The sequence below is a fragment of the Chinchilla lanigera genome, unplaced genomic scaffold, assembly GCF_000276665.1.
Source record: "Chinchilla lanigera isolate Chin_1 unplaced genomic scaffold, ChiLan1.0 scaffold00023, whole genome shotgun sequence".
NCBI lineage: Eukaryota > Metazoa > Chordata > Mammalia > Rodentia > Chinchillidae > Chinchilla > Chinchilla lanigera.
In genome coordinates, this window is record NW_004955424.1 from 10,900,537 (window position 1) to 10,925,948 (window position 25,412).

Here is a 25,412-nt window from a genome sequence, read left to right on the forward strand (position 1 = left end):
AAACCACACACATGGCTCGCTGTTTATAAACTCTGCGGGGGAGCTGCAATACCCACGTGTGAGGTTTTGTGTTGTCCAAGTGCCAGGCTTCATATTAGACCCAAGTCTACTCCAAAATGCAATTGAAGACAAAAGGGGTCGGTGTGTAGGGTTACTTGTAGGACATTAGAGGAATCAGATTTTTTTCCATATGGGACTTTAAAAGGAACCAACCCAACACAGTGGGGTCAGGATGCCCTACCACTTGTGACGAGGACACGGAGCTCTAGGGCTGTAGCTGGGTTTCTACCCCTGCTGTAGTTTGGATGTGGAATGTCTCCCAAATGCCCATGTGTTAAAGGGTTGGTCCCCAGCTTGGCACTATGGGGAGATAGAGCATTTAAGAGTTGGGGGGGTATGTAGGTCACCGTATTTCTCTTTCTCACTTTCCAGTCACAAGGTATGCAATTTTATCCACACACTCCTGCCGGGACATCCTGCTTTTTCACAGGCTAAAAAGCAATAGTGCCAACCAATCATGGTTTGAAATCTCCATAACCTCCAAATAAAGCTTTTCCTTTTCATAGGCTAATTATCTCAGATATTTTATTACAGCTACAGAAAGCTGACTAACACAGTCCATCTCCCAACACACATCTGGAGCTCAGGCTCCTATTTTCACAATGATATTGACCATCAAGGAAGAGGGACTTGGATCTTCTATGATCCTCTCTTTTCACTATAGTGTAGACCCTGGGAGAGATTCTGAACTCCTCCAAATAACTTCAGAGTGCAGGTCATTGCTCCACCCAGGGCTCTTTGTCCTCTCCTCCATCCTGCGCATGCCGCGAGGCGATGCACAGTTCTACCCCTTTAATTTCTAGCTGAAAAACTTCCAGAGTGTTTGGGGCACTTCCTAACTTTCAAATAAATTATTTAAAACATATACAAGCGAGGGAAGAAGAGAGAAGCAAAATGATGACAGGAGAGAGAAAAGAGAAAGATCTGTAGAGAAGGAAAATAGAATAAAAATGAATTTTAATATTTCCATCATGAAGGATGGCAAGCTCTTAACAAAGAAGCAAGCAGCAAATACTTTCAGCATTGCAGGCTAACTGCTCTCTGGCAATCACTCTTCCTGCGGCAGCAGCCACGGCCAATACATAAACATGTGAGCGTGGCTGCGTTCCAATAAAACTTTATTTATAAAAGCAGTCAGTGGTATTATTTGTCAAATCTCTGCTTGAGACCATAGGAAAAATGCCTTGCTTGAGTCCTAGTCTATGTTTACCAGACTATTCACAGCAGCACTGTTTGCAATAGTCAAAATCTAGAAATGATCCAAATGTCACCTCAACATACTCATACTAAGGTATGATATCCAAAATTAATGAACTATAACTATACATTTCAATATGGATACCTCTTAAAACCATAAATACAAGCTGAGTGTGATGATGCATGTCTATGGTCCCTCCCAGCTACCTGGGAGGCTGAGGCGGGAAGATTGCTTAAACCTGGGATCTGTGAGGATAGCTGAAGCAATAGGAGACCCCACCCTGAAGGAAGAGAGGAAGAGAGGGAGGAAAGGAAAGAAGGAAGAAAAAGGGAGAAAGAGGAAAAGGAGAGGAAGGAAGGAAGCAGTTTAAAAACCATACATGCCGAGTGGAGAAAAGTCACAGGAAAGATGCCACGCGATTCCATTCACAAATTCACAAGTTCAAAAATAAGTAAAACTAAACAGCAGAGATTTATACTTAGGTACATGGGGAAACTGAAGCAAGAGACTGATTGAGCCCAGCTGTCCTGGCAGGGAAAACGGGGGGTGTGTGTGGGAGGCGCTCAGAGGAGGCTTCCCACCCTGGGGGCTGTCACCCAGCCTGCTTCTGATTGCTCACCTCCCAGCCATAAATGTTAAACACGCTCTTTGGAAAGCTAAGGAAAGCTGGGGCAGGGGCGGGGGACAACAGCTGGGGCCGGGCACTCACTGAGGATGCAGCTTGTAGAGGGTCCCATCCACACCCACTGTCACTTTGAGGGTGTCCAGCCCGCGGTTTTCTCGTATCTTGTCCACCACGGCAGCCATGCCTGCGCCGCAGAGCTGGGCCGCCCGCCGCGCCACCACGGTGCACACCTCCTTGACAATGATGCTGTCGTCACAGGTGCTGTCGAGCCCCAAGTGGTGCAGGATGGCGCGGACCTGCAGCAGGGCTAGGCAGTCACTGGGCAGGAAGGAGACAGGAGGGGTCAGTCACACGGAGAGGTGGTGGCCCACGCTCAGGCCCAGTTCCTTTATCAACACAGGCTCCTCAGGGGTCCGGCTCTTGGGGTGCCTGCAGGCCCTGTTCCTGAACTCAGCGTACTGCCCATCCCAGGGTCCCTTCTGACTCCTCCCAAGAGAGACAAGAACATAAAGACATGGCCACACAAGGTAGCACTGCCATATAAAACTGACATTCAGAACAAAAAGCAGGGCCAGGAATATAGCTCAGTGGCACAAGCACCTGCCTGGCAAGCACAAGGTCCTGAGTTCGATTCCTAGTGTGTGTGTATATATACATATATATATATATATAAGGCAGTTCCCTGTCTGTATACTCAGAGGAGGCTCACTGTGGATTCCACTCATTTGGGAATAAGGCAGTGGCAATGCCAGCGTGTGGCAGTTTCCAACCACAAAACTCTTTCCTATCCTTTCTCTCCTTGCTGTCTGTGGATCTGCAGGACACAGACACTTCTGACCAGCATTACAATCCTGCTCTATTTCTCCTCCTGCTTGTACACTCGTTATGATACAGAGGTAAATGGAAGAAAATAAACGCTACTACAGTGAAATATTTTAGAAACCTGGAATCATCTCCTCACGCATGAACATCCACGCAAATGAGAATATACCCTCTATCCACGGGCACAGATGCCCGAGAGGTCTATTCATATCAAGTCCCTACTCTATTACCTGAGAGGAATGACGGCATTAATTTTTAAAGGGCTCTAAAATTCACCATTCTAATTTGGAGCCGTCTTTTCAGCCACTGCACTGGAGAAGCAAGGCGTTGCTCTCACAGGCTGTTCTGCGGCTCGCTGATGCCTCTGGTCCCACCTGTACACAATCCCAGCTGTCCCGTTACGGCAACCAGCAGTCAGGAAAGACCTCCAAGCAGAGCACAGACACTTTGTTAGCCTGGCTACCTCTGTGTGTGTCAACTTACATCTTACCAGCAGGTTTCTTTCTAACTTTGATGTTTGGTTTTAAATCCCAACACTATCACTTTTCAGGCCTCATGCCATGCTTCACATAAGCTTTCAGGACAATCCTACATACCAATGTGTTAACCACTAAACTGATCTTTGTCTAAGCCACAACCTGAGCTCACTTGCACTACAGAAATCCTTCAGCTTACCCATCCATGAGAAAGAAGGAAGACACAGTTCCACCGGCCCCCAAATTCATACCTCTCAATCTGAGACAGGAACTTGGTTTCGAAGATTCCCCTTGTCTTGAGCCGCTCCGAGATGCGGCCGCGGAACAGCAGCCCGCGCTTGGTGAAGTCGATGAGGATGTTGCGGACAATCTCGCCCAGGTACATGCCGCTGATCATTTTCTCAAATCTGCAATTGCAGTAACATTCATGGAGGTTAAGCAGGAAGGTGGTGGGACAAACAAAGTGGACGGGAGCAGGCTGCCCTTGGTAGGAAAGGTGCCATTTGATTCACTAGGGCAGGTTTCCTGGTGGCCTCCCTTGCTGATCCACCAGCTGACCATAGTGCCCGAGGCCCACAGGGCTCCCTGGGACTGGCACCAACTCCTAGGCTCATTTCTTCTCCAGGGCTTATTTCCAGCTCCTCCAGAAGGAACACACACCAAACCCTGCCAAGCCTCCATAGGCAGGGAAGGCTGCTGAGTCTTAGCCCGTCACTCTTCCAGGCAGGAAGCGTGCTTTCTATTGGACCCGATCAGCGTTACCCAGGTAACTAGCACCCGCTGCAGAGCCTCGTCCTGGCCACTGGAGCTGGAGGTGACTGACATGGTTTGAGGATGTTTTGGCCCTATATAGTGCCTTTCACAAAGTCAACCATGGGTCACTGTCCCACCTAACCTGAGTGCAGCCCGCTTCCCAGAGGCATTTTAGTCTGGGAACTACATGGTAGACAAACGTTTTGCAAACTACACTCTGTAGGCCTAGGGTCCGCAATTAATTCAGTTAGGAAACACTACAGATAACTTCTTCCTAACGGGCTGAGTGTCAGCTAGAGCTCAGTCTCTCAGCTCAGACCACCCCACCGCTGCACAGGGGGTGTTGTGACACTGGCAGTAGAAGGTACCAGGTGCCGACGGCTGGAGAGGATGAAAGGATTGGCTCCTGGGTGGGCCAACCCAGCAGCGCTTCTCCCAGGGCAGCAGGAGGCCCCCTTTCCATGTGCTGTCCCTCAGAGCCTCAAGACCTGGGTTCCAGTGCTCTCCTGCCTGTTCTCCAAGGCCTCCAGGTGGAGCGTGCTGCTCGTATTTGCTAATTCAGAATTTTCCGGGTATTTCTGACAAGAAACCCTTTTGCGGAAACCCAGTAGCAACTCGACACAGCAAGCACCCTGGAGGCCGCGGTGAAGGCTCTGATCAGTTGGTCACTGGCTGCAGGCCAGCGCTGGGTTGTGTCGCCCATGTAACTGCGTGCCTACCTCTGTTTGCCGGGGTTCAGAGAGAGCTCATCCACAGCCACATCGAACTCCGTGCGGAAGTCATCTAAGCACCCGTTGTCCCCGAAGGCCCCCCACTCCATGTTGACGCACATCCGCCCCTCTTCTCCGTCCACCAGCTCCACATTATGCATCTCCTCCATGTAGCAGGCGTTGCTGCCCGTGCCTGCCAATCACAAGGGCATCTCGCTCACACCCGCCTTCCACCCAGGCGAGGCGGAGCATCCCCGCGTGGGAAGGGTGGCGGGTGTCCTTACCAACGATGAGGCCAACTTCACAGTGCGGGTCTTCGTAGCCACAGGTCATCATAGTTCCTACTGTGTCATTCACCACGGCCACGACGTCCAGGTCAAACTCCTGAGAGGGCAGAAGCAGATGTCTAGTCCACAAATGAACCCCGCTGTTCAGCTTTCAGACATTTGCAAGGGAGACTTCTAGGTACATATAAAATAAGCCACACTGTGGCTTACCCATCTAAGTCTCTGCTCAAGCATCACCTGTTCTGAGACCTGGTCCCTGGTTGTGCTGGTAAGATCACACCCACTGAGTCATGGGCTTTTCTTTATCGAACTAGACCTAGCGGTCACTCACACATCCCGCTGCCCGGAGCAGAGCTTAAAGCACAGGAGACATCTGACCACTGCATGGCTAAGTTAATTTCCCTCCGACCAAAACAACTAAACTCCAAGCTGCAGCCGCTCTTGGAACACGTTTCACAGATGAAGGAACTGACGCGGGAGGTTTCACGCTGTGTCTCTCCTACCTCTCGCCGGTGGATGGCTTCCTTCAGCAGGGTGACCACGTCCTCGCCCTCACAGCCAGAGGCCTTGAAGCCTTTTGTCCACTTGAGGAGAATGCTCTAAAGATCACATGCGTGCAGGAGACAACATCAGAGAAGGCCTCGTAGGTCATTCCTGGACCCTGGCTACGCTTCTAGACCTCAGCCTCACAGATCAGGTTCCATTGGAAACTTGTTTCTTTTCTTTTCCATTTATTTATTTATTTATGGAGACAAGGTATTGCTGCTATGAAGGTCAAGCTAGCTGTGAACTCACTACGTAGCCCAGGCTGGCCTTGAGCTCCAGATATACTCCTGCCTCAGCCTCCTGAGTGCTGGGACCTAAACCTCTTTCTAAGGTACTCACTTGGATTTACTGAGTACCTACTGTGCACCATATACTGGGCTAAGCACTCACATGTGTTGTATCATTTAATCCTCACAGCCACCTTGTAGAACACTTACCACAAGCACACTACTTCACAAGCAACCGGGGAACTGAGGTAACTTGCCTGAGACCTACAGTTTGAAGACAGGAGCGGGACTCACCTCCAGGCATAGAGACACCAGTGAATGGGCTCGCAGCGCTGAGCAAATGCCCCTATGCACTTGTTTCCTTTCCTGGGCAAAGCAGCTTACCCTGTCCCTGCCCTTCGTTAGAAAAATCATGTGGCTGTTAATTTTGATGCTGTAGTATTCAGTAAATGTGTGCCCCCACCATAGCAGACAGCATGTCTAGACTTTGCCATCACCCCACATTTCTCAATGAGGGAAGCTGTCCACCACCCAGAGTCCTCTGTGCTCCTGTCTGTAATGCAGTCCTTCACCATATCACAGGGCCACCTGGGGAGCAGGCATCCGGGGGCTCTGTACCTGAGATGTTTGCTCTCGGGTGCCCTCTATTCTGTGGCAGTCAACAGGAACCCACACCGGGATCCCCAGATCCCTTTCCAAGAGGCCAGAACACGCCAGTAGGTTGTGTGCTCACTGCCACCCACTCCTGTCTCCAGGACTTCTTTGGTGGTTCGTGCCCACGAGCCTGGCACTTTATCAACCCGGGTGTTCCCGGGAGATTCAGCAGAACAAAGTACACCCCTGTGAAGCCCTAGTTTAAATACCCACGTCCTGACAAGGGTGTGTTTTCCTCCACCCACCTCTCTTGTCTACAAGTTAGTTTCTCTTCTCTGGCAAAGGTTTGTATTTGACGCTTTGAAGTTTACAAGGGCCGGGGGTGTAGCTCAGTGGCAGGGCGCTTACCCAGCATGCATGAGGCCCTGAGTTCCATTCTCAGCACCAGACAATGAAGTCTACAGAAGGTTCAAATAACATCATCTCAAGTGATCTTTGTAGTAAGACAAAAACAGGTCCCAACAGCTGAGGAGGTTTGCCCATGGCCAGTGGTACTAAGGCACAGCTGGATGCCCCTGGGCCTCTGGGCCTCTTCAGCACCTCACCTGCTGAGGCCTGGTGAGCAGAATGATCTCACTTGAGCCAACAGACAGAACTGCCTCCCACAATGCTCCTCTTTTTCACGATTCTAGACCTAACATGTGCTTCTTACAAAACAATTGAAAATGCAGAATAAAATCCAGCGAGATGATCTGGGATCTTACAATCCAGATAGAAACAATTAACACACCTTCCAGTTTACCTGATAGGTAGATAAAGGACATATATCTGTTGATGTGAAAAGATAGCATCTGCTTAAAACGAAATTTAGTAGGAAAAGCCTGCAAGAATATACACTGGAACCGGGCATGGTGGTGCACACCTGTAATCCCAGCACTCAGGAGGCTGAGGCAGGAGGACTGCTATGAGTTCAAGACCAGCCTAGGCTACAAAGTGAGCTCAAGGCCAGCCCAAACTGCATAGCAAGACCCTGTGTCAAAGAGATCAAAAAAAAACTTATATATATATATATATATATATATATATATATACTGGAGTGTTTTGCTTTTATCTTCCTATTATATTTGTCTATATCATGGAGATTATTATTTTTTCAATCCCCACTCAAGATTATTATTTTTAAAGAAAAGTTATCCAAAACAACTTTCTCCAGACTTTTTCAGCATACTCCTCATTCTTCTGGTGTCCTGCAGGTGTGTACTCCATGCCCGTGGGGCTGTGGCATCCCACCCAACATGCTCCAAAATGCAGCTCCTACTTTCCTGAGTTTACTTTATCAGCCCAGTTGATCTGAAGGCACCCAAGGCAGCAACGTTGCCTTCTGTAGCGGCAATTGCATCTTCAGCAAAGCGTACACCTATGGCACATTCGAGGGCTTCTTCTATATGACTGACAGAGGGAGGAGCAACTGCTCAAATAACTGTATGCTGAGGCCTAAGTCAACAGCCCAGGCCAGAGCACTGCCTAGTAGTCCTCTACCTCTTGGGGAGAACATCTGTGAGCCCCAGACCTGCACCAATCTGCTTCATCCATCCAAGGCAAGTTGAAGGAGGATGGGAAGCAAAGGTGGGACCAGAGGAGAGCCAGAGCTTCCACTACGGGAGACAACAAAAATGCCCTGAGCCATAACAAGGAGCAAGGCAGCACAGCTTGCCAGCCGTGAGGACCCAGTGTCCGTACACCTAGCTCCTTTCCTGAGAGGCCACAACTTGCCAGGAAGCCGTGTGCTCACCGCCACCCCCCTGCACGGTGCCTCTAGCACTTGCTCAGTGCTTCATGCCCATCAGCTTGGCGTTTTATCAACCTGGATGTGTCACGGATTCCGAAGAACAAAGCATATCCCTGTACAGCCCTGGCCTACACATCCGCATCCAGACAATATGGACATACACACACATATCTTATAGGGCTGCTGTGAAGATTAAACGAGATCATGCACATGGGAAGCCAGCACAGCACGTGACACAATGTGCTTAAAATCTTTGAGTGCTGTCTTGGTTTTGATCATGGTTGTTATTATTGTCCGAGCGACTACTACAGCCAAGCTAACCTGCTTAACTTCCACCCGCTCGATTAACTCATCCCCACCAGGAAGCTCCCCTCCCAGTGGTCACTCAGGCCCTTCTTTCCCTCCTCTCAGCTCAGCTTTCTCCCCAGTTCCGAACCTGGGCTCACTCATGTTATAAAAGCCCCCGGAGAGTGCTGGGGGGTGGTGTTACCTCATCCAGGCTGTTCTGCTGGCACGGGAAGGAGAAGGTGAAACCCAGCGGCAAGGACACGCCCTTCATCCCCATGTACTCCAGGAAGTCGGCGATGCACTGGACAATGTGGTCAAAGAGCTGCAAGGACAGGTTGGGGTGCTGAGAGAAGCGCCCTGGCCAGCGCAGGCTGCCTCCAGCAGAGCCTGAGCCCAAGCACAAGGTTCCTACCCAGAAGAAATCCAATCTCAGTCCCAGACCCAGGGAGAAACCCGACTGGCATCCTGGGCCCAAATGAGCCTCCTTGGGCCGTGGCTGAGCAGACAGTGCCATCTAGGAAAGCAAAAAGTCTCCCAGGCCCTCCTAGAGTGGAGCTTGCCTCACCTCCTCCCCGGTGCCGTGCATGACCTCCTGCGGGATGGAGTAGATCTTGTTATGCATCTCCACTCCTCGCCGCTTCCCATTCCGCACACGAACCAGCAGGACCCGGAAATTGGTGCCTCCAAGGTCCAAGGCCAGGAAGTCCCCTTTCTCTGGAAAGCCAACCCAGGAAAACAAGAAGTTGAGGTGGTAGAGAGTAACAGAGTTCATGCTCCTTACCCTGAAGAGGTGTCTCCCTACACCTCCCCATTCCTCACAGGGGAATGGAATATGAGACCCCCTAATGGGGAAGAAAATAAAGATACCCAGGTCATATCCCTGTAGGCCGCTGGTGGTCCTCAAAGGAGTCCATGTGGTGGGGGCCCAAAAATCACAACGAGCTCTGCAGAACATGGGGAATCCTGACACACTGCTTAAAACTATCTAAATACACCATTGTGTCAAATCAAATGTTACCCTAAGTTAGACTCTAGAATAGAGAGGGCAGCAGAGTATAGCTCTTTAAAGAAATCTGAGATGTCAATGTGCCAAAAACCTCACGAACACTCCTCATCCAACCCTTAGGCAATTCTGGGAAGGAGGCATCTCATTCCTCCCATGGGTGACCAAGATCCGGCTGCATGGGCAAAGTCACTTGCTCAGGGCTACAGTGCTAGAAAAAGTTGAGCAAGAATCAAATTCCAGTTTAATCCTCTGGAACTCACTAGCCCTGCTACAGTCACCTGCTTATCAATCATTTCTTCTGAAATGGCAAAAGACTTTGAGTTTTTTAGGTTACAAGACCTCTGTGACAGGTCAAAAATCTTTTTGGGTAAAGGGCAAACAGGAAACATTTCAAACTTTGTCGGTCAGGTAGACTCTGTTTCAACCCTTCAACTTTGGCAGGGTAGCATGAAGCTATCAACACTGTACAGATGGAAGCCATGGCTGCATACTAATAAAACTTTATTTACAAACATAGGCATAAGTCAAATTGGCCCATGGAATGTAGGTTCTAGACTTATGACCCAGACCAGTGTGATGGTTGTGAGAGATGGTTCTGGAGCCTGAAGTCTTAGTCTGAATTCCAGTTCTGACACTGACCAGCTGTATGATCTTGGGCAAGTTCGTTAACTTCTCTGTGTCTGTTTTCTGCCAAACATGGCAGTTTATTGAGGAAATTAACTTTCAAGTTTTTAGTGGTTAACAAATACTAACTGAGTTAATAGACAGTGAGCACTCCGTCACTACTCGCTAACATTACCGTTTGATTTTAGCAGAGGAACCCCCAGTCGACTGTATTGGAACACTAACATTCACTTCAAGTAAAACAGCTGAAGCCATACATTCTGTTTCAAACACCCAAGGCTACTGCTCAGGGAGCATCTCTCTCAGCATCAACACCAAGCCAGGGCCCTGCTGCGTACCTGTGCCATCGGGGGTGGCACACACGTAGGTGGGCAGCATCTTCACAGGAGCAATGCTGTGTGTCTCCTTGCTGAGACCCCGCTCCATTTCGACCTTCATCCTTCTCTTGACCTCCAGCAGCTGCTCGTAGCTCAGCTTTAGAGGCTCCAGGGTGTTCTGGCGGGCTCGGTGTTGGTCAGCCAGCCGATAAGCCACCGCCGTCACCATAGCTGCCCCTTTGCCACTGCCGTCCTCAGAGCGGAGAAAGCGAACGTCGCAGTCAGGTACCAGCCTCCGCACGGCCTTGTGAAGGTGCTTGGCAAAACTGCAGCCACCAAAGAGGGTGAGAAAGGTGTTCACGGTTAAGGGCTGTGGTACAAGGGGCTGCCCAGGGGCTACCGCCTCGGCCCTAACGCTAGGAGACCCCTGTGGGGGCGAGCAGATGCTATCCTCAACGTCCTTTCTCCCTTCTCATAAATTAGGAGTCAGCATGCAGAAACTCAGGCATTCAGCCCTGCCTGAGTTTATCCCACTGGGAAAGGAGCCTCTAACAAGCCAGTGTCCCCTGTATGCAGTCACACAAGACCTCCTCTTCCTCATCAAGCGGGGCTGCACACCAGTTCCTCTGCTCAGTAAGCTATAGTCAACCTCTGCTGGGGCGGCCCAAAGGAATCAGGTGCTCTGGTGCCGCTGTACTTTTCATGTCTATCATTCCTTTCATTTGATGCTGCCTGGGAAAGACACTAAGAACAACAATGCCCTTCTTCTGGCCTGTTTCTGCCAAAGATTCCCAAGGGGTCCAAAGAGCTGAGCGTATCGGGCACATTCAGCAAAAAGCTCTCCGGGTGGTGGCCGCTTTGAGCCAGGGTCTCACTACGCATGTGTGGTCTATGGCAGCTCCTCACTGAGGAGTGTTAGAGAATCCGGCTCATTCCAGATCTTTTGACCCAGAATCAGCCCCCAGCAAGATCCCCATATGATTCATGTATACACTGAAGATCTTGAGGCGCTGGGCTAGACGACTAGCAACCTCCAGGTGACAGCTTTCGCAGTAATCCATTCAGTTAATAAAGGTGTACTGAGCTGGCACTCACATTAAGAGAAAATGATGGGAAAATGGGAGCGCAATCAAGAGGTGTCTTCAGGTCTCAACTGAAATTTGAGCATTTGGGTATATACAATGGCAAGGATCTAAATAGGGGATCAATTTAATACCTAAGTCGGCCAGAGAGTAAGTAACCCACTACAGAAGTGGAGGACACAGCGTCTGCAGGAACCACTAAGGGTCATGCAAGAGTAAACAGTGAAAGAATAACTCCTAAGGAAGACGGTGGCAGGGAGAGCACCCAGCAGCCAGGGGAGCTCTGAGCAGAAGTCACCCCTGCTCGCACCAGGCATGACAGCTCCCAGCTCCCCCCTGCCGGCCCTGGACCCCATGGAGCGCATACTGGAACTAGCTCATGGAGTCACCAGTCCCAGGTGCTCCGGGCCTCCATCACCCCCAGGCCGGGGACGCTGACTCACTGAGGGTGTTTCTTGTAGACAGAGCCATCGACCCCGACGGTGGAGCGCAGCCGATCCTCGCCCTTGTTTTCCTTGAGGCGCCGCAGCACGGCGACCAGCGTGGCCGCGCACAGGCTGGCGGAGCGCATGGACACGATCTGGCAGACGCGGCGGGTGGCCACGCAGTCCTCCTGCAGGGGATCTATTCCCAGCCGTATCAGGACCTGGCGGGCCTTCTGGAGGCCGTCCTTCTCCCTGGGGAAACAGAGAAACGGGGCTGTGGGCAAGTGCGTGGCCACTGTGGACTGGCAAGGAAGCCTCACAGAAAACTCCACCTCCCGGGGCGCGCAGAATCGCTTTTCACAGCTGTGTGGGTGGGGCAGGAGCAGGACCCGGATGGGGATCAAACAGCCACCTGAGGCTTCTCTCCCAGACCACCTCTCTCTGTCTCTCTCTCTGTGTGGGCTTGCCTCGCACCTCCAGCTGTTTTCGCTCCAGCTGCTGGCGAAGGGCTGGTGTCCGGCCTGAGCCCCGTTCCCAGAGCAGGCAATGCCTAGCTAGCGCGAAAAAGCTTCTCCTGGGGCGCAGCAGCAGGAACGCACAGCTCCTTTGGGGTTTCCACTTACAACAAAACCCTTTAAACCTTATTCACTGCGCCCTTTGGTTCTGCAGCCACGTCCTCTCTACATGTGGCCCCTGAAAAGACAGGACCTCCTCTATCTACAAGAGGAAATCTCAAGAACAGACAGCTAGGTTCTTGCGATACTGTTTCCTGAAAAATAAAAATGGGACCTCACTCCTGCCGCTGATGAGCTGTGAATGGGTGGGCCTATCTCTGGGCATCTAAGGACCTATTTTGTGTTAGGAAGCAGGTGTCAGGATGGAGTCCTTTTGTTTTGATTTTTGGTACTGGGACTTGAACCCAGGGCCTTTGCACTTAGTTACACCCTCAGCTCTTTTTTGTTTTTTTAATTCTGAGACACAGTCTCTTTAGGTAGCTAAGTTGCCCAGGTGGTGCTTGAACTGGCAACCTTCCTGCCTCGGCCTCCCAGAGTGCTGGGATGACAGGTGGGTGCCACCATGCCTGCCTACGATAGTCCTTTTGGAGAACAGCCAATGAGAAATGAGCTGTCTGAGCTTCAGGGGAAGGAACTGGAGGCAGAAACAAGCGAACCATTAAACAAGCCTTCTTTGATGCCTTCCGCATTCAACCCAGTGGGAGGCCCTCCTTGTGCTTGGGAGCCGTCCCCAGTACACCGATTCATTTCAGTCTCACTCTCAACATCAACAAGCGCGGAGCCCGGGAAGTGGAGAGCAGCAACAGGCCCACCTGTCCACCTGTGAGGCCCTCTGTGGCCCTGTGTAAAGGGTAGAGCCAGGGGCGTCTTCCTTACTCCCCAAACACCTGTCCCCGCATCCAGAGCCCGAGTGAGCACAGAGGCGGTGGCCCCGGGAGCTTACTCTTCAATATCCGAAACGTCTTTGGTCTCGAAGCTGCCTGTGGTGAGGAGGCCTGAGCTGAGATTGCCCTGGAAGAGCAGCTCCTCCTTGGCCATCTTCACCAGGATAAGCCTCACCAGCTCCCCCATGTACATCCCGCTGATCATCTTCTCGAACCTGCGGGGAGACACAATGGCCGGTCAGCACACACACAGCCTTCCTGGGACACACGCGACACTGGCGCGCATTCTAGAGGCCGTTGTATGGTTAGGGATTAGCTTATGTGGCACTGTCAAGAAATCAGATGTGGGGCTGGGGCTGTCCTTCATGTGACAGCCCCACCCTCAGCAGCCAAAGGAAACATCCAGGGGACATTCTAGGACAAGCTGGGTTGTAGGTAAAGTAAGGTTTGTCTAGGAAAGGGAGTTTTACAAATTCTTCTCCAGGAAGAAAATGATTTTTGCTGGATGTGGTGGTGCATTCCTATAATCCCAGCACTTGGGAGGCTGAGGCAGGAGGATTGCCATGAGTTTAAGGCCAGCCAGGTGTGGTGGCACACGTCTGTAATCCCAGCACTCAGGAGGCTGAGGCAGGAAGATCCTTGTGAGTTTGAGGCCACCCTGGGCTACAAAGTGAGCTCAAGGCCAGCCTGAACTGCATAGCGAAACCCTGTCTCAAAAAGACAAAAGAAAAAAAAGAAAGAAAACGATTTTCAAAAATAAAATCTTATGTAGAGCCCCAATATATTTTTTTCAAGAGAAAAAAATGTCAGTCTGATTAAATGCAGGGCATAGTCCTAGCCACTCATCAACTCATGCTATACTCTCCCTCCAGGGCATTTGTGGGTTCCTGTGAAAACAACCTGGGACTCGGGGAAGGGGAAAGGTCACAAGAGTAGGCTGGGACAGAGCTCAGGAATCTAGGGGTAAGTGCACTAAAAGTTTCTGAGCAGGTAGGTGACAAGCGGAGAGGCGGAGGGCACCCCTCAAACTGAGAAGGCAGCTGGAGTAATCTAGTTTTCCAACACTAGGTGACACTGTTTTCTTTAGAAATCGGTCTTTTTGGCTAGGATTATGTGACAGGAAAGCAAGGCCTGGTGATTTTCTTTTGGGCAAAGAAGGTCCCTCAGAAAGAACCTGGCTCTTAGAGAGTGGCACCTGGGGCCTGCCAGGACTAATCAGGGTGGGCTATAGTAACGGAGAGCCCTGAGCAGCAGAGTAGAAAGGATTCTGACGTCACCTACCAGACAGGAAACCCATGCCCCAGAAAGATACTTGCTCTAGGCCCAAAGCCAGGTATGGTGGGGTTGGAGCTAAGGGAGAGGTGGCAGCCTTGCCTTGAGCTCAGGGTGCGTGAGAAATGCAAAGCACCAACACAGGCACTGCCAGGGCAGCAGCTTGGCCTCCACAGTAAAGAATTCACATGCCTGCTTCGGTATCCTTTTCCCTGAAAGGACCCTAGAGTCAGAGGGCCCCATTGTGTGACACTATCGTGATTTCAGGGCTACCACGGCGAACAGTTTGGAATACGTCCTTTCAACCTTTTGTCTTATGGATGGAAAGGCCAGAGGTGTGTTGCCAACTGGCTGGCAGTTTTCCCTCGACACTTCAAAGGACACATGGCTCCTCAGAATGACAAGGGCGTGTCTCACTAATGGAGGCAGACACTGAGTGACTTCTCAGCTCATAAACCTCTCATCACCCATGGAAGACACAACCGGTATGTTCCCAAGAAAGTTCAAGTACGTAGACTCACATTCCAACATGTAAGGGAAACTTGAGACCGAAAGAAACCCTGCACTGAGGAGACAAGGGCTCTCCGGTAAACAAATGGGCTACCCGGTGCCGATCTGGTTTCCCTCTTCAAGCAGAGATCTGCCCTAAAAGCTTTCCGAAAATGATCACAGCACTAAGAGGACCACAGAGGTGCTGCATGCTCCAAGTGTTTTGCAACTGTCTTCAGCACTTGCAGCATTCCTGTTTCAAGCTCCTCAATAGGAACGTTTGGCAAACATGAAAATGAAATGATGTTGTGCAAGAATCAAAAGTAACAAAAAACCAAGTCTGATCAGGCTGGAGTGTACAGTGCTCAGGGTGCAGAATGCCAGGGCCCCTCCTCCGATCCACCCCTGGACACGGTTGGGTCAAGGCCCAAGGCAGAAGCCAAAAAGGCTCCTTTGCCAGCTTTTCCACAGGTCTTGGTTAGCGTGCTTCTGGGGCAGGAGGCCCTGGGACTCTGTGGGCACTGGTGGGGTGGCAGCTAGCAAAGGGGCTTCCAGGGACTCTCGTCTTGACTGTCTAGATATGACTTTTCTATGTTGCTCCCAGGTTCTATGGAAAAGTTAAAATACAAGGTAGAAACAAAGACAAGAGTCACACACTTAGAACATGACCTTCTAAAGTGACCGCCTGAAGGATGATCTAGTTTATCTACTTTATTGATTTCAGAGCCATGTCAGAGATTTACAGTCACAAACATTTCCCCTAATCAGTGCTACCTTGCTAACCTTTCGCAGACGATGTTAAGATTATAAAGAAAACATGAAAACAAGCCCCTGGCCCTCGCCAGCCCCAACCACAGCCTCCCAGCCCTCCCCGCATCACACGTACAGAAAAGGACACTCACAATTGCTTCCCAGGGTTCAGGGAGCCCATGTCGATCTCTTGGTCAAACTCAGTGCGGATGTCATTGAGTGCGCCATCGTCTCCAAAGGCCCCCCACTCCATGTTGATACACATCCGCCCCTCGTCGCCTTCTACCATGTCGATGTGGCGCATCTCCTCCATGTAGCAGGCATTGCTGCCAGTGCCTGACCAGAGCAAGGGACCAGTCAACACTTACTTCCATCGTCCTCCCCTGCCTCATCGCCCTCTTCTTCCCCTCCGAAGTGACTGCACCATAGTCGTCAAATGTGAAGAACAAGGAAATATCCAGGCATATTCTAGACATATTCTGCCCTCTATAGTCCACACCCCTAAGCACGAGACACTGGACTGCGCCCGCCGTCACACTGTGAGCTCACTCACCCACAATGAGACCAATCTCACAGTTCTGGTCATCATAACCACAGGTCATCATGGTCCCCACCGTGTCATTCACCACGGCCACAATGTCAATATCAAAGTCCTGTGGGAGCAAAGGGAGGGCACACTGTCACAGGAAGGACATGGATGTGAAGATGGAGACACTAAGAATGAAACACGCAGCTCACGTGTAACAGGCGTGCCCCTTTATCAGCTCAATGAGGAGCTAAAGAAGATTAGAGCTGGAAATCTGGGCCCAGGCTCCGTCAAAAACAGCAGCAACTCCCGCCAGTTGTCTCCATTATGGAGGACAATTTTCCTGAAAACATCTTTGCGGTCTAGTTTGTAGACATCACTGACTAAGGACTCACGTTGTTTTCTCTTTCTTCTCTTCCTTCACTTCTTTTCTTCCTCTTTTTTCTTTTCTCTCCTTCTCCCTCCCCATAATCCTTCCTATGGCAGACTTTCACGCTGTCCTCTCTGCCCTATTCCCCCTTCATCTCAGCGTCATACCAACTTGACAGCCAAGTCTTCTTTCTTCATGGCTAAAAAGTGAAGGCTTTTTCTTGCACTAAGGTTAAGATTACCCTCCATCGTGCAAATCTCAGAACCTCAAAGGCGTGTGCTTACAGACAAAATGCCCGAGTAAACACAGCACAGCAGGGAAGAAGCAACTTCCCAAAACCTTCTCAAGTTGAGTGTGAGGACAGACAGCGGAAGCCTTCACAGTGGACCCAACAGGACCTGCAGACCCCAAGCTCCTGCCCCCACTCACCCCTCTCCGTTGGATGGCCTTCCGGATCAAAGTCACAATGTCTTTGCCTTCCACTCCACTGGATTTGAATCCCTTGGTCCATGAGACCAGGAAACTCTAGAAAAGGACCAAGGAATAAATACTGAATCCCCACAACTAAACCCCAGACCACATTCCTCCAACAGTCTTCATTAGCAGGGACGTCTGCCACCGGGCTAAGGTCACGAATGAATTTATAGACTGCCTCTTGACTAGCCTAGGAAGGAGAAACCCAGGCTTGGGACCAGGAAAAGAGATGAAATGAATGGCTCATTCATGATTCACTGCCCCTAAGAAGGGAAAAAAGCAGGGTATGAACTGCCAACATAAGAGATTCACACTTTCACACTGTCAACTGCCAGGCAGCCTTCTTACAAGGGTCTTTCTTATAGTATTTAAGGTCAGAAGAATTCCTAAAAGTGTGTGGAGAGTAACAAGGGCACACCCCATATGTCCTCACACCCCCCACCTACACACACACACCCTAGAACTATCAACTGTGCATAATGAAACACTGCCTGTCCAACCCTTTGGTGCTGCCACTAATACCCCCGAAGCAGGTAGCTCTGGAGCCCTCCCCAGTCCTCCCAGCCCTGAGAGTGATGCATTGGGAACCCTCTTACCTCATCTAGTTTAGTCTGGTGGCAAGGGAAGGAGAAGGTAAAGCCCAGCGGGAGCTTCTTGTCTTTGATTTGTAGCTTATCCATGAAGTTGGCCAGGCATTCAGCAATGTGGTCAAACAGCTAAGGATACATGACACAGGATGATGAGTGGGGAGGCGGGATAGCACAGAGGTTACAAGAGTAGGGACACTGAACTCTGAAAGAAACTATTTGTGCCAGATCCTTATCTTTTCCTCTGAAGTCTTCATCTGGTCATCTATAAAATGGGAATGATAACTGAACCTGCTTGCTGAGCTACCAAAGGATTAAATGAGTCAGTACACAGGAGGGCTTAACACTAGTTAATACTCATTACATGGTATCTTCCAGGTAAACCATTTATCCAGGCTCTTCTCAAAGTCACCCTGTGAGGCAGGGGGAATCACAACCAAAGTTATCAGAAAGTCAGTGCAGGCCCTGAGAACGGAGCACACTTGGCGGCCCTGAGAACGGAGCACACAGAGGCCCGGCTGATTATCCTACAGGAAGGAAATCCCATCTCACTGCCAAGAAGCATTTCAGCATCCCTGTCTCTCATGATCAGGGGAGAAAGAAGTCTTTCTCTGTTCCCATTCTTTGAACAGACTTAACAAAAATAAGCAACTTTTCTAGTTCTCCATTCTATAAAATGAATGCCCTGGAGACAATTCAAGTTCTCTTTTATTTATTTTTTTCTTCTCGTTTCACGAAGGAGACCAGTGTTCTAGGAAGAGCCCTGCAGAAGTGTTTTGTGGGTGGGGAACCTTACAACTGTGGCCATGCTGAGCAGGACCTAAAAAGCTCCTCAGCCTCAGAGAAACTTGTTCACAATAAGCCAGGCTTCATATCAGTCTGGGAGGCCACAGCCCCCAGGCTTCCTTTTGCTTAGTCAACACCCTGAGGGAGAAATCGGTGCCTCTCCAGGTGCAAAGAAGCTGAGAGAAGGGGCATCTGGTGCAGAAAGTAATCAGAGGCCAAGGAGGCTGCCTGAGCAGATTCCAAGGAGCAGGTTGACCAGGTGGCAATATCTCAAAGGCGGGGAGAGCAGTGAGGAACAGAAGACAAGTTATCTTTTCCTTTCCAGAAAGAAGTTGATTCTACGAAAGATTCCCAAAGTGGTAATCCTGGACACCATGAACACCATCACCTGGGACTAGGTTAAAAATGTACATCACGCCCCTCCCCCAAGCTTCGGTATCAGAAACTCTGGGAGGCTGAGCAATCTGTTAACAAGCCCTCTAGGTGATCTGACAAGGTATGAACCACAGGACCTCATTTGCATTTACACAGGAAATAGAAGGTGGAGGGAGGGAGGCGACAGGCCCACTGGCACCAGATGCCTGGGGTATGGTCAGGGGGAGGGGTCCAGGGGGACAGGGCCAGCCCAGTGTGGACGGTGGCCAGCTTTAACTGAGCTCCAGCCTCAGATTCTGTTCCTCTATCTGATCCCCTGCAAAGTTAACCACAGCAACCAGAACCTTCGACCTCCAAAATAACACATCCTCAAGGCTGCACTAAGGCAGGGCTCTCTGACCAAAAGGGGCCACGCACCCACATGGGCCAACTCCTCCGACAAATTTTAATATGTAAATAGGGCTTCCAGAGCGCTATTCAGTAAGCTCTAGTCTTTTGTTAAGAAGCTAAAGACAAACTGAGGGATATATTTATATATTAAACAAACACATAGCAACTTCTTGATTCGCTAGTCAAACTTCTACTACAAAACAGAAGGAAGTTGCAGAAGGTGTGCAAAGAAATAAAGCAATCGCTGAAAAAGGAAGCACCCTCAGAAGACAGATAAGCAAGACAGCTTCCCCCCACCAGCCCTGACCCCTGTTCCCTCTCTAGCTGCACTCCAAAGGGAGGGGCAGAGGAAAAAAAAAGGCAAGAAAGAAGCTCTATAACTGCCTCAGACCACAGACTAGCCACTAGCCATCTGTGACTATTTTAATTCATTTATTTGTTTACAGTACTCGGATTGAACCCAAAAGCCTTCCTACTAATCTACATCCCCAGCATTTTTAAAAAGACAGATCTAGCCAAGTTTCCCAGGCTGGCCTTGAATTTATGATCCTCCTGTCTCAACCTCCTAAGCCACTGAGAAAACAAGGTGCATTACTATGCCCAGCAGAATGTTAAAAATTAAAATTCAGCTTTTCCATCAAACTAGCCACATTTCAAATGCTCAGTGTCACAGGTGGCTGGCAGCTACCATGCTGCACAAGACAGATAGTGAGCAGGTCTATCATTGCCTGAACTTCCCTTTGCCAGTGCTAGGTTCAAAGAACTTATACCTTTTTAAAACTGGGGAAGAAGAGACCATCTGCTTCCTAGAACTGAAAGGCTGTCTCTCTGTGAGCTGAAGACCCAAGGATAAGATGCTGGGAAAAAGAGCTAATAACTTCCTGTCATAAAAAGGCTCAAAAGGCATCATTTTATGAAGTTATAAACGTTTCTTTTTCCTTGCTGGTCTGAGAATCTGCCCACTCCCCTTCATAAAAGACACACCTTAGCCGGGCATGGTGGCACACGCCTGTAATCCCAGCACTCAGGAGGCTGAGGCAGGAGGATCGTTGAGAGTTTGAGAACAGCCTAGGCTACAAAGTGAGTTCAAGGCCAGCCTGAACAGCACAGCAAGACCCTATCTCAAAAAAAAAAAGACACACCTTAAAAATCTTAAGTGGCTGCACTTCAGGTTTGTGGCCCACTGCTCTGCAGAGGAAATCAGTGTGCCAGACGACAGGTTTACCCAGGAGCCACCATGCCCAACACCCAGGTTCTCAGTTCAAGAGCCTTTTGCAAGTTTGGGACTTGGTTTTGGTCTTGGTTTTAACTAAATCACATTTTTAAGTTCATGTTTTCCTTTAATTAAAATACTTATAACTAATATCCAAAAAGGGGAGAAATTATATACATATATGAAAAATAGTACCAGTAATTATATCACTAAGTAGCTCCTTTGAATTTTTTTCCAGTTTTGTTCTAAACGTTTTGTTTTGAGGCACATAGCATTATTTCTCTTCCTCAAGGTGACAGACACCTTTGTATATTATCTTCTAGTTTTGTTTCATTTTTGTATAGCATTTTTCTCACTTATTCGAAACCCTTCTAATATCCCAATAGTGATATTATTGTTTCTTCCAGATAGGCATCATGGTTTTTATTTTTTTACATCTTTTATTCTATTTTAAAAATTTGAGCCACAACATTTTGTCTATTTAATGTATTAAGAATAGAATTACCTTTCTCTATAACCCCTAACTAGGTGGTTTAAGAGATTTTAAAGTAAGTTTTTCCAAGAACTTTACTCTGATCTTGAATGTCTGAACTGAATTCCCTCTCTGGGTTACCAGAGACCCACATGTGCTGTCCACGGCCACTGGCCGGCTCTGGGGAGAACGCCTGCTGCAGAGGCTGCGAGGTGCCTGCGTCCTTCGTGTTGCTGAGGAGTGGACAGGAGGCGACGGAAATGAGGAAAAGGTCTACCCAACGTGCCATCATCGTGTTGCGAGTCTTTTCCACACTCACAGAGAAACCTTTTGGTTTTGTCTTGTTTACTTGGTTCTCAAATATTTGTGATCGGGTGTTGGGACCCAGCATGGAGGTAGAGGCAGTGGGAAAAGTCATCACATCCTCCATGATGGGGAATGACCAGCAACAGAGACAAGAAGTGGAACATGAAGAAACAACTAGATGAACAGACAAAACCTCCTCAGGAAAAGCAGTGAGAGTGCCGGGTGATGGGCCAGGCCCTGTGCAATGTACTGAGCATGCACCTTCTCCTCTAACCCTCACCACAGCCTAGGCTCTGCCATCTCCCTCTTTACAGATGGATAAACCTAGGTTCTGCCAGACATGGGGGAGACAGTGGAAGAAGGGCCTCACTCCTCTGTGTCCCTCCAGACAGTGGACTAAAGCCATGTAACACTGTCCTGGGACACAGCCTCCTTCAACCCCAGCAATAAAACCGAGAAAGCAGGCTCACCCTCAAGCCAGCCCCAAAGACAAAGGACCAAAAACTATCGCCCTCCCTTGATCTGCTCAGGTGACCTGGTCGGTGGAAGGAACAGCAAATAGAAAACAGAAGGCTTCACTTCTCCCAAGCCCTGAGAGCCATGAGGCATCTTATATCAGTGTTTCTCCTCTACTTGTTCCTTTTACAATTGAGTAATCAATAGGTATAAAATCCAATAGGGAAAGCCAGAGGTCCATCCGACATGGGTCCCTCCACCTGTGCTAGTATCCAGGGATGTCTTGATGATTATCTTTCCATGGGCCAAGAGCAGAGGGAGAAGGTGTAGAAAGAACATCCCCAGACAGGTGTTGGTGGCTGGCAGGAGCTTTCCTGAGAAAAGGGTCCCACCTGAGTGCCGCTGCCTCGCATGATGTCCTCCGGGATGGCATAGATCTGGTTCTCCATCTCAACCTTCTGGAGCCCGTTATCTGTGACTTTCACCCAGAGCACACGGAAATTGGTCCCTCCAAGGTCCAGGGCCAGGAACTCTCCATGTTCTGTAGATAAAGGAAAGACCACTGTAAGTTTTAGGAAAGACAAGATCAAGCTGCTTCCCAGAAACAAATCAGGACTTAAAACCTTCAGTCCCAAGTGTGAGGTCCTGAGTTAGATTCCCAGTACTTACACACACACAAGTCACTTAACCTTGAGTCCCTCCAAAAGCAATGGCCATCTATGGTGAAACAAGGTGACTAATGGATTTTACTTTTTTTAACACATTTATATTTGGTTTTATTAATGCTAAGCACTTTTATGTTTCTTCTCCAATTCACATCAACAACAGGACAGTTTCTCATCCAACAATGGGGCACTCACCCCCTCACAAGACTAGGTCATCAGCACCTTCAGCAAGTCCTCATAGAGCTCCTGGGCTCCAGCAAGCCCGGTGCTCTGCAAGTCTGTCGGCCCCAGACCTGCTACCAAACTGTGACTCCAGTCCGAAATTGACTTGTAATATTTTCCTACTATGACGGTGATGTCCTGCAACAGCATGCAAGGCTCGCGTGATGGAATGAAGTGGGATCCAACTGGCTGTAAATTCAGCGGCCTACCAAATAAAGCCCGCTGCCCCAAGGACCTCAGGCTTACTAGACAGGAAGAGGATGCCGACCCCGGGTGTAGGATAAGTTTTGGGCCCCTTGGCTGCTCCACTTGAGTCACAGAGCTGTGAGGGACCCCTCAAAAGCTCCACAGAGAGACACCAGGAAGGCAGAGTTCCTTCCCGCCAGGAAATAAGCAGTGCAGACAGGAAACATCCAGATGTGGGACAATAATGCGGTCAGCTATAGGGAAGTGTCCCATTGTATGGCACAGAATGAAAGTGCTGAAGAGGCGCGGAGCCCAGACAGGGCTGTGAGTGGCAAGCGAGCGGGTGGGCGGGCAAAGGCCAGGAGAAGAGGCGGCTCGCCCACACCACAGCCTCAACTGCTAGTGCTGCCGGAACACCTTGAAAGACACAAGAACTTCCCAGGGGATTCACCTAGGGACATATTAGCTCTCAGCCCCTCTCCCAAACAAGGCCTGCCCCTGAAATAATGCACAACAGATGGGAAACCCAGGCATAGGCTCTGACTAAATAAACCAAAGGGCTTATTCTGGGTCCAGGTCTCCCCAGCATCATTCGCCCTTTGGTCCTAAGAAAAGCCACATCTTGTCATCTCCATGACAATACTATCCAGTCCCTAGAGTGCAGAGAGGAAACCTGGAGGAGACCTCATCCCCTGGAGACTCCACAGGACCCACTTGCACACATAGCCAGCTGCCAGGTGACAATGGCAGAATGGATATGGAGCCCTTATTACCTATGTGAGAATCCTCTTGCAGCAGAAACAAGCTCCTGGGGCCTAAGTCTCAACTGCCTCCTCTCTAAAACAGGATCATCAGATCTCACAGGGCTGTTGTGGAGTAAAAGATAATCTAAAGGGCCATAAGCAGCTAGCACTGTATCAGAAGCTCAAGACACACTCAGTAAGTGTGATCCAGGCTGTCTATCCAACAAATGTTGCCCTACATCTACACCTGAGTCTCCCAGGCCCAAACAGCAAGGGATACTACAAAAATCTGCCCAAGAAAAGCCACTGGAATCAGCTCCAGTGACTTCAGCATTCCTCCCGAGGAGCACTGATTTTCCATTCCCTGCCTGGTATCTGGAGGCAGCCCCACTCGGCAAAGGAGCTTGCTCACTGAAGCAATGCCAACCCATCTGGGGGGACTCACTCCTGCCGTGGCCATGGGCGACTTTTCCAGACACACCAGTTCTGAACATCCCTAATAGTGGGATCTCAGCCAGATTCTAGGAAACACTATGTGGCGGTGGTCATGAGGAATGAAAAGGAAAATCAAAGACAAACTGCCTCATCAGCACTCTGAGGCCCAGGACACACACAATCTGCTGAATCAGTGAACACGGGGGACTGAGGCAGCCAGGCCGGCCCTGGTTGGTTCTCATCCAAGACTAGCCCAGCTGGATTCACTGGAGGGGCACAGCTCTTCCAGGAATGTGGTTTTGCCTATTTTCTGTTGGACTGAAGGGAAATGACTAATAATAAAAGGCTGCTGAAAATTCCCAGAAAGAAATCCCAGGCTCCTCTGGAACAAACATCCCTCCACATCCCTCCTTCCCAGCACCTGCTCCACAAACATATGACAACTACCATAGCCAAGGACTAACACTCCTTGAATCCAGAAGCTGAGGCAGGTCCAGCATCATAAATCCAGAAATCTTAATGTGATCCCTCAGGGCAATAAACAGATGCTCTTCCTCGTTTCCATATCTACATGTAGGACAGTCCACCATAAAGCCGTGATTAAGTGCTGGTAAGAGATGATGGGCAGGCCTCATTATTTCCAGCTCAGCTGTTTCATTACCTGTGTGCCATTGGCCACAAAGGGCTCTCTAGGATATCACCCTACCTGTAGAACACAGCTCATAATACCAACTTCTCCCAGCAGTTGTGAGGCTTACATGAAATATGGAAAATGTTAAATGTGTACATGTGCCCTTAGGTACATTTTATAATGTAAGCTAGTGGTGCCAAACCTATGGCGTGCATGCCGCAATGGGCCATTCATACCACTGAGAGCTCTAAAAAGTTCGCCATCACTGTAGTTAGCCATCAACAAATACCTAACGTCCTTGACATTGTGTATTATTACCATTATCCTAGTCTTATTATGTATTACTACCATTGTTCTAGTCTTATTATGTACCTAGGTTTTCAGCAGATCCAAACCGTATCTACTACTGCTGGTAGCTGAAGATCTATCTCCACTGAGAACTTTCTAGAACATTCCAGAAGCCCAGAGTAGAATTCATATGAGAATGTGATGGGGTATGAAGCACAGATGCATCTGCAGGCCTGAACAAAGCAGGATAAAGACTGTTGCACATAAAAACAATACACCAAGGGCAAGCTTCGTAAGAAAGGACAAAAGCAGAGGGCCCCATAAGGTCAGACAAAACATTCTGTAAGTAACTGATATTTAAGGGAACTTTTGAGGAAACTATCTCTTGCTTAATTTGTCCATTGGTAGTTCATTTATTAAAACGTTTGAGGAATTCCAGGAATATGGTGAAGTAGTGAATGCCAGAGAAACAGCCTCTCTGAGATTTGGTATCCAGGTGCTGGAATATAGCAATATGAGGAAGAAAAGAGGGATGTGGGTCCCTGGGA

The 25,412-nt window shown here is 49.4% G+C and overlaps 1 protein-coding gene across 1 annotated transcript in view; it reads right to left on the reverse strand.

Moving 5' to 3' along the window:
- Positions 1 to 25,412, reverse strand: part of Hk2 (hexokinase 2) — a 68,498-nt gene that overhangs the window by 3,009 nt on the left and 40,077 nt on the right. Inside the window, exons 3-17 of the mRNA XM_005385474.2 lie at positions 22,087 to 22,235; positions 17,706 to 17,825; positions 17,065 to 17,160; positions 16,293 to 16,392; positions 15,892 to 16,075; positions 13,288 to 13,443; positions 11,848 to 12,081; positions 10,344 to 10,648; positions 8,941 to 9,089; positions 8,578 to 8,697; positions 5,435 to 5,530; positions 4,929 to 5,028; positions 4,654 to 4,837; positions 3,433 to 3,588; positions 1,968 to 2,201 (exon numbers count right to left, since the gene is read on the reverse strand). Coding sequence (XP_005385531.1) covers positions 1,968 to 2,201; positions 3,433 to 3,588; positions 4,654 to 4,837; positions 4,929 to 5,028; positions 5,435 to 5,530; positions 8,578 to 8,697; positions 8,941 to 9,089; positions 10,344 to 10,648; positions 11,848 to 12,081; positions 13,288 to 13,443; positions 15,892 to 16,075; positions 16,293 to 16,392; positions 17,065 to 17,160; positions 17,706 to 17,825; positions 22,087 to 22,235 — 2,383 coding nt within the window. The remainder of the gene's footprint in view (positions 1 to 1,967; positions 2,202 to 3,432; positions 3,589 to 4,653; positions 4,838 to 4,928; positions 5,029 to 5,434; positions 5,531 to 8,577; positions 8,698 to 8,940; positions 9,090 to 10,343; positions 10,649 to 11,847; positions 12,082 to 13,287; positions 13,444 to 15,891; positions 16,076 to 16,292; positions 16,393 to 17,064; positions 17,161 to 17,705; positions 17,826 to 22,086; positions 22,236 to 25,412) is intronic.